The 15,484-nt window shown below is 44.5% G+C and overlaps 1 protein-coding gene across 2 annotated transcripts; it reads right to left on the bottom strand.

The window, feature by feature from the left end:
- Positions 1-276: 276 nt before the first annotated feature.
- pex5 (peroxisomal biogenesis factor 5) lies at positions 277-14,786 on the bottom strand. Of its 2 annotated transcripts, XM_056602441.1 has the most exons (16): positions 14,557-14,786; positions 12,762-12,912; positions 9,896-9,934; positions 9,629-9,746; positions 9,024-9,173; positions 8,558-8,642; positions 6,500-6,590; positions 6,038-6,160; positions 4,656-4,730; positions 4,068-4,187; positions 3,728-3,871; positions 3,477-3,547; positions 2,997-3,221; positions 2,402-2,567; positions 1,620-1,777; positions 278-1,491 (listed from the first exon to the last, which is right to left on the bottom strand). In XM_056602441.1, the coding sequence occupies exons 2-16, from the start codon at positions 12,873-12,875 to the stop codon at positions 1,236-1,238; spliced, it is 1,935 nt and encodes a 644-aa protein (XP_056458416.1). In that variant the 5' UTR covers positions 12,876-12,912; positions 14,557-14,786; the 3' UTR covers positions 278-1,235. The 2 variants fall into 2 exon arrangements, with proteins under 2 accessions (XP_056458417.1, XP_056458416.1); XM_056602442.1 differs by lacking the exon at positions 6,038-6,160 and having other exon boundaries at positions 277-1,491.
- Positions 14,787-15,484: the final 698 nt, after the last annotated feature.

The raw sequence follows: 15,484 nt of genomic DNA, 5'->3' as shown, positions 1-15,484 counted from the left end.
AATGGGATATATATATATGTATATATACACATATATATATATCTATATCTATATATATATATATATATATATATATATATATATATATATATATATATATATATATATATATATATATATATATATATATATATATATATATATATATATATATATATATATATATATATACACACACACACACACACACACACATACATACGCACACACACGTAATAAACATAAACTAACAATTTAGTGGAAGGCAAGCATAACATAGGGGAGAAAGTAAGACAAACAAAACATGAAATCTAAGCTTTATTGCTGCATATTAAACATTACAGTCAGGGTAAATCGCTTCAAAATCAATAATAGTGCAATAATTATGATACAATACACAATGTGGCATTAAGCAATTATTTTACCAGAAGCGAAATTGCTTTACAAGAGCATTGAGAAAGAGGCAAATGACATGTTTTCAAATGTGAGCTCCACCCACCCACACATGCGCATTTACTACAATGATCTTCTTGATGGTTAGTCTCTTCCTTGTTTTTCCTCCCTTCATTTAAAAAAAAATAAAAAGATTCCAGCCCTTCCAAACAAATGTGCCTGCCCGACCAACGCAGTCTTGCACTGAGCACCTAAAACACCTTTCATTTGATGTTCGGAGGATCCCAGTAATGGAGTACCAAACAGATATACGGATGGGTAGAGTTAACTTAATTTAGCAGTCACCAAGAACACACACACACGCGCACACACACACACACACAAACAGGCACACATTCATTTTTTTAGACAAATTGATATGGACATTCAGTTCCATTAATGAAATATATTTCCGATCAGTGTGACTGGGGGATGAACAAGCGTCTCCTGTGGAACTAAACAACAAATAAAAATGAAAAGGCCCAGAGAGTCTCAGCTGCTGGTTGCAAGCCTCGATGGAGGTCGAGAACAATTACAATACTGGAGGTTTTGCCTAGTCCTATCGTATCACCGTGTGTCGTTCTGAAGTCTCTGGGAGGTGGAGGACACACCTTAGGCAAGTACTCCTTCTTCACCTTCTCCTCCACCTATTCTTGACGTAGGGACACCATCCCTCCTCATCCTTCACCACCCGCCCTTGACCAGCACTCCTCCTCCATTCTCCGTCACTCTTCGTCCACCACCTCCGCATGACATCGCTCTCCATACAAATTACACTCGCACTCTATAAGCCCGATCCCGCCCCCTCCCGCCCAGGCCCGGCCTCATTCGGGCCCCCCGCCCTCCCCCTCTCGCTGGCAGAAGTGGGCCAGCAGCGTGTCCAAGTCCCTGTTGTCTGCGGCCGAGTACAGCCCGCTCTCCCCCATCATGCTCAGCGCCATGCGCAGCGTGGACCAGATGTTGTCCGACATCACGCTGGCAGCCGAGCCCACGGGCCGCGGCGTGGCGCCCGCCCCCGCTGCCCCCGACGACGCATGGCGCTGCAGTGACAGGGCCTCCAGGAAGTGCTCCACCGCCTCCCTGTGGAGGACAGTGGAAGTGTCGACGGTCAGGTAATGTTTGTTTTCTAAGTCAATGAAATATTAATTATCATACTCTTTTGTTATGTTTTTGAGTTCCCGAATGTGAACACGCGTCGTCAAGCTCACCTGTGTGCCCCTAAGTTGACACAGCTGATTCCCAGGTTGTAGCGGCTGCGGATGAACCCGGGCTGCAGTTCCAGGGCCGTCCTGTAGGCGGCCACGGCCTCCTCTGAGCGGCTGCTGTTGGCCAGCGTGGCGCCCAGCTTGTTCCAGAGCAGGTAGTCCTGGAGCACCAGAGGCGTCAGACCAATGAGAAGGAGAGTCAAACAGACGGTTTGTTTGAGAAGGCAGGGAGCTAGATTAGAGAATTAGGGGGGGGGTTTAGGGGCCACGACACCCATCTGAAAATGAATAGGGTCACAGTGTGCCCATCTTCTGTCACTTCTCCAATTAAAAACATTGGATCGCTTGGTGACTTGCACAGAGCGAATAAAATAACAATAAATAATATTGAACAGGGTCTCGCTGTTTATTTCTCTCGTTTTGGAGCTGACTTTACCAGAAGGATTTGGGTCTACAGGGTCCAGGGCTTCCCACAAAAGCTTAGTAGAGGGGGGGAAGTGCTTCAGAAATAGTCACTCATTGGTTCATGTCGACTCAAATGGCACTGCGCCATGCCTACTGACAGCTGTTAGGAACCCTGGGGTCCGAAAAGATTGAACAAAGCAGTCCTCTCCATCTACTGGAGAAGAAGAATCTAGGGCCAAGCTGCTACTGGCCAATTGTTTTACTATGCAACCCTGGTTGTTCAATAGGCCCACCGTGAGCTAATGGCAGGTGTTCATTTTGGACCCTGGGTGTGAACATGTTTATAAATCAATGAACCCTATACTGTGATAGGCTCGGACCTGGGGCGTGACGGAGAGGGCGGCGGTGAAGCAGTCCACAGCCTTGTCGTACTCTCCACTCAGGTTGAAGAGGACCCCCAGGCCACACTGCAGCTGGGGGTCCACCCGCGCAGGGTCGGCGTTAGCGGCTCGGAGGAACATGGACTGGACCTCCGTGAACAGGGACCTGGGGGAAGGACCAAAGACACCGGTTCATATTCCTTTTGGTGGCAGCTTGGATCAGTTACATACTATTCAGTTCCATACAATATACGTATATACCAATTAGTTATTAAGCCCAGGCAACTTTTTCAGAACTGTGTCATTAAAGAGAAGGGTTAGGGTTAGGGAACCCCAGGTTAGGGAACTGGGGTTCCAACCCACAATCCTTGGCCCAGGAGTCAACCACCACTTTATCCAAAGCGTCTTACAATACCATGAATGCCATCCTTCTCAGCATGTGGGAATCCAACCCCCCTTCCATGGCTCCCATGTTTGCTTTCCCACTCGACCAGTGGATGTGTGTTGGTGTTGGCTTTGCATTGTCCATCAAAACAATGGTTTGGTTGGCAGGTGTGGGCCGTGTCAAGACCTGATCCAACCCAGTGGTACTCACTCGGGCAGCAGGGAGCCGAACCTCTCTCTCCGCAACTCCTGCTCCTGGGCTGCGTCCCTCTCCCCCCGCTCCCGCTCGCTCTGCTCCTGCACAGAGCGGTACTTTGGGTTGTGTCTCAGCCAATCACGGAGGCTCTCACAGGCCTGCCTGTGCAGTGACTCGTTGGTGAAGCTGACGGCCAGAGCCATGAGAGCGGTCAGGTTGTCGTTCTTCAGCTCTATGCATCTGGCGGAGGAGAGGATAGAAAGACCTTGTCATAAGAGAGCATAGTACAGGTTAACACATGTTTCAGAGTGTATCCATGCAGAATACTTGGATACAGACAGGGCCACAAGTAAGTTCTTCTAAGGAAGTGAAGAATTCCATGATTACACATGAATACAATACTATTGAAACAGCATGAACAAACTTCTTTGAATAAAGTAAATAAAACATATATCCAGAGCAATATTTTATGTTGTTGTCATTCTGACTCCATACCTGCGGAGGGCACTGATGGCAGCAAATTCTTGCTCGTTCTCAGCCTGACAGGTTCCCAGATATTGCCACGCCTGAAGCAGACAATTACACTTTGACCTTGTACTTCCCTCAAATCAAATGACATGACATACTACAAGTGGTTAAATTCAATTCAAGTAATTTCTCATTTCACCTGATTATTTAATCAATCATCCAGATTGTTTTAGGAAGTCATAAAGTAAAGAGTCCCACAGCGCCATCTAGAGTCTCACCAGCTGGTTCTCTGGTTCCTTCCGCACAGCGCTTTCAAACAAGCGTACGGCCCCAGGGATGTCCCCCGCCTCCATCCTCTTCAACCCCTCCGAGAGGGGGTCCTGGTGGCTCAGGTAGGGGTTGTCCTCCTCAAACTGGTAACCCTGGAACAGCCAAGTGAAGGCAGCGTGACAATCTCCTCTCCAAGGCAACAAGTGTTCTTGACACATTGTCGCTTGTGTTGGATGTCACACTGGGATGAAAGTATAAAGGTGAAATCTAAATTTCCTAACACAGTGGTTCTAGAAGACATTTAAAACAAAACACAGTGAGTGGTACTGACGGGTGAAGCTCTCCTACCTTGTCGTAGCTGGTGCTGAGGAGCTGGTCGAAGTCAGACAACCAGGGGTGGCTCTCTGCGTCCCTCTTTGCCATCTCCTCCCACTCCTGCTGCAGCTTCTCCCAGAAGTCCACGTCGCTCTGATGAGACAACACCAAACCGCTCCATGACTCGTCCACGGCGGTGTCCCAGTATTCATTCGAAATTTGAAACTTTATTCAATGGCGGCTTCTACATGCCCCCGTTTCAGCAGGCAATGATTCGCAGTGTATACTCTGAAACTGCATTCTGTATAATTCATTCTTGTTTTATCTTATATTACTGACCTAAATCTGCAAACAATATCCGTTTACAGTCACAGATATTTGAGATGATGATGATCTCTTTTGTGTTCCCCATATAGCATCCAACACCGCCACGCTGTACAATCAATTAAATACATCACCTCCCCCAAAACTGCCAAGTAGACACAGTGCGAAATCTAAAACTACTACTCAGTAACAAAGTGCCTCATTTTCCAACCTTGAAGCCACGGATGCCCTGAAAATCAATACAGCTTTCCCATTAGAGTTTGAGTTTTTCCCCCTTGTTGTCGAGTCTCCTCTTACCTCTACCGCAGCTTTAGCCTGCTGGAAATCTGGCCCCGACGTAGCAAACTCATCCACCCAGGCCTCAGCCGACACCTAAGACGGGACAGAGAGATAGGGGCGGTTGGCTGGAGCCCCTCTTTCACTTGATATTATGAACTGTATTTCAGCAAACGACTTCACAGTGAAATGAGAGAGCAAATATATATGAAGTGGCTGGAATGAAAGGGAAGAAGAAGAAGAAGAAGAAGAAGAAGAAGAAGAAGAAGAAGAAGAAGAAGAAGAAGAAGAAGAAGAAGAAGAAGAAGAAAGAAAACCAAGCAAAAATAGAAAGCAGATGAAGTGAACACTGTTAGTCCAACATGTGCGGTGAGGTGCGATGGCCAGCCACCTTACAGCTCCTGTAGCTTATCTTTAAGATGGTTACCCAATCAGCAGCACACTTCAATGCTGAAAGCCTTTTCCTTACGTTTGGGTTTTTTGTATTAAAAATACAAACTCCCACAAAGGTCACGACGACATGACCGTAGCTGCAGCTGAAGAAGTAAACATCCTCTGATATCACAAGGCCATCGCAACCACTGGTTGCAAAGCCGCCCTGCATGGCATGGCCACGCCCGCCATCGGCCATACCTGCCTGACGACCTTGGCCCAGTGCTGGGCCTGTTTAGCCTTAGCTTTCTCAGTCTTCTCACTCCACTCCGGGGTCTCCTTGGGAAGACTGCCTCCCCCACTCTCCTTCAAGAACTAGGATGACGTAAGGAGCAGCGAGGAGAGACGGCAGGTTGGGGAGGTTATAAGGAAGGGGTGTTTGAGCGGGCAGGAAGGTTTTGGTTTAGGAGCGGGTCATAGGCGGTTGTGGTTGTTGTTGTTAATTGAGGGAATGGTAAGCGCAAAGGGTCAAACAAGGCGGGTCGACAAGGACGGGGAAGAGTAGATGTGACAGTTCAAAAGAGAAGCTTTTAGCTTGAAATCTTTTTCTCTTCTTGAATAAAAATACTGAATTTTGTCAATCGGTTCCTTGATCATATGCAGAACGGATTTGGGGAAAACTGCAGGGGAATGTTGAGAAACTTAATAGTGTATGTTTAAACGTATAAAAACCAAATGAATGTAAAAAGGCATGTTTCAAACCAGGTGAATCCTATATTATCGTTTACGTGTGTGGAATCGTGTGCGTAACAACTGTGTGTTTGCATTAAGATATTCATATTACGAAGAAGAGAAAACAGCTGCTGCTTCGGAGTTACGTTGGCAGATAACATGACACTCTTACATCGAGCAGGGAGTCGATGACTCACAGGGCGATGGTTGCAAGAAGAGTGAGAGCAGAAAATAGGCCTTGCTTGGTGCACCCCCAGTGGAATCCATCCCGCCCGTGCTCAGGGGGACTGGGGCCGTACCTGGTTGAGGTTGGAGGCCCAGTGCTGAGCCTCCTTGGCCTGAGCTTTATCTGTGTGCTGTTTGTCTGCTTTGTTCTCCACAGTCACACTGCCCTCGCCAATCTGCCTAATGAACCGCAGGAACTACACAACGACAACAACGGAAACAGACAGACAACCCACATCAGAATGGTCGACCGTTTCCCAGCACCAAAGGTCGGTTCTTCTGAGACACCACGACTGGTTTTTACATTGTGTTCATCAAGCGTGTTCACACTCCTTTTAATCCACATGTAACCAAACCAGAGGCTTGTCTGAGAATGGGGAGGGAAAACGGTACAAAAAGCACAGAGATTTCCGGACCTGTTTACGACAAACAAGTAAGGATTATGGAGACGGTAATGTAAAATAACAAAAAAGACACGTGAAAGTAAAAAGTAAACAGTGGTGTGTTTCTAGGAAAACAGAGAGCCCACAGCTTACCTCTGTGTTCTGCAACTTGGGGTCGTCAACCTTTGAGACGAGCTCATTGGCTGTTTGCTTCAACTCTTCCCCTGGTTGGTACTCTTTCGCCCTATCAGATGAGGAGAGAAAAGGGGTAAATGGTCAAACTTTTCAGACTTCTTTGTTCAGTACACTTCTTCTTAACTGAGCTCAACGTGTCATTGTTGACAAAGAAAATAGAAATGTAGCCTCAAGAATCAAATGTTGTGTATTGACTGATGTTTCTGAAAAAGGTATTCAGGCATAACTCCTGTTAGACTATTATCCAAGAGAGATATCAATTGCGTCATAGGCTCAAAAATGTATTCTCTATCCCTGAAAGCATCAACTCCCTGACACCACTCTCAGGGTCAAATCTTTGATGCGACATCCTCGTCATATCCCTCTGCTTTTACCACAGATAAGCACTCTGCACATTGCCTGAAAAGAGCGAGCCCTGGTAGGGAAATTATTATTTCCTTGTAAAGCTCTCTTGTTGATCTCTTGTCTGTCCGGCTGACAGACAGACCAATCCGAGGCTGCCGTTTTTATAGGAGGCGGGTTTTAGATGATGATGCAAGAGAGACGTCAGGCAAGGTGGCTTGCCGACTCCGCTCATTTAATAATTGCCTGATGAGCTTTATCTTTCAACCACATACACACATTTCATTCTAAAACCTGTCACAAAACATTAGAATCCGCCCCAGATACAATTCATATATAGCTTATTTGCTGCAGCCCTTTATCTAACGAGACAACGAAGCTGGTATCAGATCAGGGTGACCATGGACGTGGACAGTGGCATTAGTGGCACAGTTCGGTACCTAGGACATTCAACAGGTGTTTTGCATGTTTTTTGGTTGGGTGGATCGGAGAATGAAACACTGTAAAAAGAGGCGCAAAGGTTTGGAAAGGATTGGGAAGTACTGCTGCAGAGAGCGTTTCCTTATCCAGCTTCAGCTCGTATAAGACTTCCCTATCGATGCAGCCATAGCATCCGGTTTAGCAGAACAGCAATTAAACACAGACATAAATGCGCACAGTTGGATGTTCCTCAGATGGAGAGACGTGGGCCGTGTTTGTCCTTCTTCCGACCATAATCTGAAAACACTGCGTTGATGAGCTGGCTCTTTCGGGGGCGTTTCGTTAATCTGAGTGAATGGATGTGTTGTCTGTCAAGGCCAGGCATCAAATCAACTGCTTACCACGGAAGCCCAGACTCTCTAGAGAAAGGGCTGAAAACACCTCATAACAAACACATGTAGAGGCAGGCTGCTCTGCACTAGAGTTTAGATTCTCTGCCGGGGCTGGGCCAATATTTCCCACCACTATCCTCGGGCCAGGTCGGGCCGGGCCTTTGATCGAGCGTTTTTATTTTTATTTTTATCATTGGTTCATTGGCCTAATCTGAGGAGAAATCTATGCCATAAACATATTATAGGCCTTTATTACACGGATCTTCTCAATGCCGTGGAACGCATCGTTCATTTGAATGGGTTGTAGTCCGGTGACTTGTCAACCCCAGCGTCTTGCGTTGCTAAGCGACGTCACCGTCTTTGCGGACAAATTATTTCTCTGCTGATCAACATGCTGGTAACGAATAAATTGTAAAAAGACACACCATGTGAAGTTATTTTTTCGTTTTGGCAAGTAGCCGTGTAATAAGCGGGATAATGTATAGAACGTTGCCGGTCATTATTGAAAATAAGCCCCTCCAGGGCGAAGCAAGATACCTTCGCTGCGCGTCGGTGTACTGTTCGCCCTGTCAGGGCTTATTTTCCCGATAATGACCGGCGTTCTATACATTATCCCTTACATATATATTTAGCAGAGTAGGCCTAGTAACAAATGTGTACAAAGTTACATATGTATTAAAAAAAAATGACGGGTTGAAATCGGGCTCGGGCACATAATTACAGTTAATGTATCGGGTCGGGCAGAACGTGCACGGGCTCGGGCCAGGTCGGGCTTGATTTTCTGGGCCCGATCTAAGCTCTACTCTGCACCCATAATGAAGCCCACATTACAGTACTGTATCTCCGGCTGAACTCTCCTCACCACGCCTGGTCCTTGTCTCCAAGGTCTCCCAGCCACAGCTTCTCCTCCGACTGCTCCAGGTACTCCTCTGCCCAGCGCCCGGGATCTGCAGGCAAAAGACAGACTGTAGTCCACATCTCTCCATGCATCCAAAACACACGCTCAAAGAGAGGCTGTTACCGGGTCAGCTTGGCTGTGACGTATGTGTGTAAAAAATCCTGAGAACTCTTTGGACCCAAAGTCCATCAGCATGAAATGAGTAGCACTATTTTTAGAGCGCTCGTGTCCTGGTCCGATGTGCATCTGCCCGACCGCCCCGGACCGCCAGCTGTCCTCATTCATGGGGACATTTGCGTGCATTCCCAGCTGGGAATACCATCAGATCAGGGAATGACAAAATGGGACGTTTGGGGGGAAAAAGGAAACGCAAAAGATGGAAAGGTCGAAATATGAAACAGAACCAATAGTGTAATGAACACAAGGCTACCTGCGGCTTCGGCGATGAACTCTCTGGTCCAGTCAGCGTCTGACGCGTCACCGAGCACGGCCATCCCTGAGGCCGCGGAGGCGGAGTCACCGCCTGACAGGAACTCGGACGCCCAGTCGCCGGACAGGGCCAACGCTGCTACCCCAGGAGCTGCAACGTATGATGACAGCCACGTTGAACTAACTCTCGGAGGGGTGCAGACCAGTACAGGTTAAGCCCCTTGTATACACTTTTGGAATGAGAAACTTAATAAAAAAGGTAAACACAAATTGTCCATGAAATGGGAAAAGAAGACTAATAGACTATCACTCATTAGGTCTATGGTCATACTTGAAAATCCATGTTGTTCCTTTATACTCAGGCAGGAAAAAATATAGACTACAATTTTACACAGAATTTTACTTTAATCTCAAATACAAATTGCCAAATAAAGCGTAGTCTTTTAGCAACATGGATTAACAGGGAGCTTGTACACTTTACTTAGAATCCAAAATTAAATGGCAGGAATAATGGGTATTAGGGAGAAGGGCTTAAAAACTGAACTGGGGCTGGTTCGGTTCATCAAAGTCAGACAAGGGCTCGGATAAAGAAGCCATCAGCATTACCTCTCTGTGGAGCCTGTCGGTAGCTCTGCTGGTCTATCTGCTGCATCTCCTCCAGCAACTGGCCCATGTCAAAGGTCTGGGGAGGCCTTGGTGGGGCCTGCATGAACTCATTCACCAGCTGGAGGAAAAAATTAAACAACCCTTGAATGTGACATGATTGCTTGGATATAAATTGGTGACCGTCAATGCATTAGGATGACTTAATTAATCTGAACAGCATGAGGGTCATTCCTCATCAATGAAGTAAAGGGACTCTAGTGCACTGACCTCTTCTTCAGTGGCGATTTCGATGGGTGTTGGGGGAATCTGAGAGACGAGGAGGAGAAGATCATTATAGTGTTAACAGTGATTGATTCGTGGGCTGACATCTGCCCAGTCCCTGTTATAATGTGTTGATCGAGCAACCTACATCAACAGGCAACATTCACATTTTGTACAGCTAAATGGATATGCATTTCTTTAAAGATGCTGTTATAAATGTATGGTCCTATACAAGTTGGTCCTTCTTCCACCGGTAGTCACAATGTTACCCAAGGTTGATATTAGAAACTAATTGATTTGATTATTTCCATTACCCTAATAACCTAATTCATTTACTTGTATGTGATCCGCTATACATGCAAATGAGTTATCAAGTAAGATCATGTCTGAAGGTCTTGAAGTGATATTTAAAGTTATCATCTTAGAGCAAGAGAGCTATTGAAGCCCTGTTGAGAAGGTTGCAGCAAGTGAAGTGACAACGGATACAAAACCCATGTGTCGTTTGTCAAGAGTCATTGGCGGTTTTCAAAGAGTTTAACCTTCGGAGGCATTTCCAAACTAAACATGAGCATTATCGCAACATGGACATGGATCAGCGGAAGCACAAAGTAAAATAAGTAAAACGCAACCTTCAACAACAGCAAAACATGTTTACTCAGGGACCCTGAGTCAGGGTGAGGGAGCTGCGGCAGCATGCTTCATAATAGCATAATAGCCAATTCATCCAGGCGGTGGATCCTCAGTTTTCCATCACTGAGGAACTTTTGGATGGGTTGGAGTGGTGCATAAACGAAACCTAACAGCCGTGGAATAAACGTGTTGGTCTGACAACGGACTGTACAACGGATGGTGCACCTGCGCTGTGCGGGAGGAAGTCCGTGGTTTGGTCGGTTCAAGAGAAGATTGGGCACACAAAAGAAAACATGACAGCCTACCACTGTATCATCCACCAGGGAGCTCTGTGTGGAAAGGCGTTGGCTATGGGACATGTCATAACAGTCATAACATACCATATGGTATGGCACGAGGATGTGCTATACCACACGGATGCCACACACGCTAGTTGAGTCTGGGGAAAGTATTGCAAAGATTTTATGAAACCCGCATCGAGATAGATTGTTTCATGGAAATCAAACCAAAGGTACTCCCAAAGCTTGAGGACGGAAAGTGGCTGAGTGACCTGGTGTTTATGTGTGATGTAATGGAGCACCGCAATGCCCTGAATGTTAAACTGCAGGGTCGAAAGCAGCTGATCACTGAAATATGAGACTCAGTCAAGGGACCTCAAATCAAACTGCGTCTCTGGAAGGGCCAGATGCGCCAAGGAAACTTGTCTCACTTTCCTACTTGCCAGTCAGTCAGTGACAAAATCACTATGCCAACCTGACTTAACAAGGTTTATGCTGACCAACTGAACGCACTCAAAGAGGGATCAGCATGATATTCGTTGATTTTGAACCACAGAAATTCTATCTAGATCTCAATTCGCCAATCCATTTTCAATTGATCAGCACTTGCAGTAGGAACTCATTGAATTGCAATGTTACGGTAGTCAGTCCCAGTCCGTTGGGGCTGCTGAGTTTGCACTTCTCGTTCCCGAATCATTGCCACAGCTTGGCCTTCACGCTGCCCGCATCCTGTGTTCAGAAGCACCTACACCTGCGAACAGGTGTCCTCTCTTATGGAACTGAACATCCCACAGATACCTCCTCACACACCTGCACCTCGCCTCGGTATTGAAAGAAGCCATAGCAAAGGACATTAGTCCTAGAGTAGACGAGATCATCTCAAGGCGCAGAGTGTCTGGTCAGAGTTATGGTTAGGTTTGCCATCATCTATTGTTGAGCCCTGAAGCAACCAAAGTAAGCCATGCAATTTGAGATACGACTTGTTGCATTGATTATTTAGCTGTTTTTGATTATTTTAGCTAAACAGTTTTTCTGAAAATCTTATTTTTTGTTCTCTAAAAGAAAAAAAGTACTGTGATCCAAACTGTGCCATAAATATAATTGTAGGAGCCTAAATGCCTAGTTGCTTTATTTAAGTTCATATTTTTGATGTTTTTAGGATTTTCATAAGTGAAATAATTTAATAGATGGTGTGGTCATTTTGAATATATTGAATTTTATTTTGAAATTCACTTGCATTATTTTTGGTGTTTGCACACATTTAGTTCCTTTATTTTGAAGTGTGAGAGGAACTTTATTGTGTTAACTACCTGTGACAGACAGTCAGGAATAACAAGCATGGAGCAACACAGTTTTTTGACCTCTCTCTCTATCTCTTACCTCTAATCATAACCTCATCTTGTGGAAAAGGATTTTTGTATTTTGCGTTTGACAAGTAAACCTTTAAAGGTTCACGTCGTGGTCCGTTGGATTACTTTTGTGGATATTTTGTGGATATAGGGAAGCTGGAGCTTCACTAATTAGACCTATTGATCCTACAATAATAATAATTAAATAAATACTGTTCTGCTTTATTAATCATTAATGAGTTATCCTCCAACAATTGAAAATAAATATTGTAGTTTTTCATGCATGTATAATTGTTTATTTAATGGTTACTATCCTATTTATATTTTTCTTTAATCAAAAGATAATCACTGTAATTAATGTCTGGCCCCTGATTATATTCACATGGTAAGTTTAGTTAGTTTGAATTTGACATCCCTGGTGTAGAGCAAGAAAATAAATGGTCAAGACAATTCAGCCTTTAGCAATGAGATTAAACAACTATTTAATTTAACATATAAAACTCTTCAGTTCAGTATTAAAAGGAAAGAGGCTCAACAGTGTATTTAAAGTGTGCTATATACATTCATGTATTCTCGATTCCTAGCAGTCGGGTTGTGAATGTGAGCACTGCTTACTGTGGGTGTCGACCGGTGTCTCCATGCAGCCCCTTCCTGGGTCATGTGACTGGTCAACTTCATCAGGGGATTGGCTCCCCCGCATTCCGGCTCCACCAGCTCCCGCATCGCCATGGCAACACAAGGATGAGGCAAACCCAATCAGTTCCACCTATAAGGTAAGGGAAGAAAATGTATTCGGTCACTACTTTACTTTGATTCCACTCCTTTGAAATCCCCAAAATATTCTCATAATAATATTACTACTATGTGTATTTGACAGAAACAATAATTCACCAATATATGCATAAGGATGCAGGACACAATGCAACTAAACTAAACTTCATCAAACCAAAAACAAAGTGTAATTTATACCTATAAATTCCGTCTACTATGAAACTATGTTCAGCAGACAAATTACTCTATGACAACTAGCAGCAAACAATTATTAAATCTGTCGTTTTTTCTTACTTTTTAAACCAGTTTAAAAGGTTGAATGCCAGAAAACAAAGTTGCAGAATAAATGTAATATAAAATCATTATTTTGTGGACAGCTCCAACTGGCCATTGGGGTTGTAATCTCTGGAGAATCTGTGAACTCAGATATACACATAAACATTGAAGTTCCATCTGTCATTATGCCCTCAAACACTGTGTTCACTCAAGGCAGTATGTAGACACACACACCCTAACGTCCACAAATAACACAAACAAATATTTGCACTAAAATATGACTTATTTTTTGAAGTAGGCCTACAGTAGTTCTACGTACAATCAAATACAATTTTGAAACTAAACATGCATGAACAGAGTGTTTGGGTTTATGATACCTCCTTGACTCACTTGTAATCCTTAGTATTGTTTTGATACAGAATTATCTGTAGTAACCTGCCCCTGAAATATCGACCTTTGTGCCTATACATCTACACTAGCCCCAAGGGTAAGCCGTGGGTCAAATGTTATGCACTGTCGGTTATTCAAGCTATCTAACCGGCCCATCAGACTACAATGAGAATTTGTATATAATGGACCATGATGACATCAGTTGTCCAATGTCCTCGGTATCCACTTTCTGGTACGAGCTGAAGTTAAACCAACTTTAACATACAGCAACCACAGTAGACGTCCCATAGATGTCTGCAGTGACCCAGACATACACATCGATGACTTGGCTATAGATTTAGGACTTTTTTTTTTTTCAGAGACACAGACAGCTGCTGTATGATTACAATAAGAGGATTATATAGATATTAATACACACAGTACCACAGATGGTCTGCCGATTATCACATTGACACCTGTTTACATTCAACTCCAGACAATGTAATTCACCTAAATCTAATTCCTATTGTGCAGTAAAAATCGGAATACCAAGCGTGCAGCTGTGTTTGAAGGTGCACACTCTGCACGCATGAAGCATGGCCAAGCATGTCAATAATGTAAAGGAAAATATGAGCAAAATATGAGCAGTTTTTGTCATTCGACTGCATGCAAACAGCACACCTGGTGTACGATTTCTCTGGTCTGCTTTGTTTATACACATAGCACACGGCAGACGAGGCTTCACCTCTCCTTGCTAGCGGTGGATGCATGCCATCGTATGTCTAGTAGCCTCGTTAGCTTACGTGCTTCTTGTGCTAGTCAGGTGGATACAATAGTAAACAAGAAGAAAGACAAATCAAACAGCGAATACCTATTGCGATACGTCTGGACCAATGTTGACCAGCTAGCCAGTGGATCTAGTGACGAGCCATTTCCCAAAGCATGCACATTAAAAGCACGCAACGACGTGTAGCGTGTTGATCTCCCCACTTACAGCTGATCCCACTATCCTCTGGTCCTTCGTCTTTGTCTTGCTTTTTCTCTGTCTTTCACCCCGAAAAGTTGACACATCCAATGCTCCGACGTCCAAGAAACACTTCGGACTTCCTGCGTGTGGCTGCCGTCTCTATTTACCTCCGTCCTTCATAGCCCGAGCAGCCCGACTCAGCTCTTCCTCCTCGGAGTGTGTCCCGTACAATAGCTTCATTCTCCAACAGCGTTACGCAGCGGCGGGGCGTCGCGCGGGAGGAACACTGGCGCGAGCAGCGCAACAGATCTGCGCAAAATGTCTGGTCCTCGTACGCTCATTTTTTAGGTCAGGTAATTACTATTTAGTAATAATGTAACAAGGTGATACAATATATATATACATTGATTAAGACTACCACGTCCATCACCGTTGACCTCTAAGATCACCAGCATCCACAGCAGATGGCCTGCTGTCTATTTCCGAAGTTTTCTATCCTTTTTGGTATTATTATTCAAGACCATTAGCTCCAAGTCCTTAAAATAAACACTGCTTATAACGACTTCATATAGATTTTTATTATGAATTTTGTAATGTTTGCTGACAGTCTAATAACGATCAGTCATCATAATCCATGTTTTCTTATATCAATAATGATGTTCCATTAGTAACATAGTAATAATATAAGTTATTAATGCAATGTTTATCCATTCTTAACAGTACACTTATAAACGACAGGCTTCATTTACCGACAGGTTTAGCACTGCACACTGATATGCTACACAGACAGACAGCTAGAGACACAGAGGGGATGTGAGGAGGAGGAGGAGGAGGAGAAAGAGGAGAGGAAATTAAGGGATAAGGTGGAATGATAGGAAAAGCACAGTTGTACATTCATCGAACCAAAGTTATATCATGTCATGAGTTGGAAGCGAGGGGTGGGGGGTAGTGTATA

Source organism: Gadus chalcogrammus, chromosome 11, assembly GCF_026213295.1.
Source record: "Gadus chalcogrammus isolate NIFS_2021 chromosome 11, NIFS_Gcha_1.0, whole genome shotgun sequence".
Classification (NCBI taxonomy): Eukaryota; Metazoa; Chordata; class Actinopteri; order Gadiformes; family Gadidae; genus Gadus; species Gadus chalcogrammus.
Note: the sequence above shows the minus strand (reverse complement) of the source record. Positions and strands in the feature narration are given on the sequence as shown.

Excerpts from the sequence above, each read along its gene's own strand:
- pex5 (XM_056602441.1), bottom strand. The coding sequence starts at position 12,875 with ATGGCGATGCGGGAGCTGGTGGAGCCGGAATGCGGGGGAGCCAATCCC. Across the intron at positions 9,174-9,628 it reads CCGACAGGCTCCACAGAGAG|CTCCTGGGGTAGCAGCGTTG; the intron begins GTAATGCTGATG and ends CATACGTTGCAG. Across the intron at positions 3,872-4,067 it reads TCAGCACCAGCTACGACAAG|GGTTACCAGTTTGAGGAGGA; the intron begins GTAGGAGAGCTT and ends TGGCTGTTCCAG.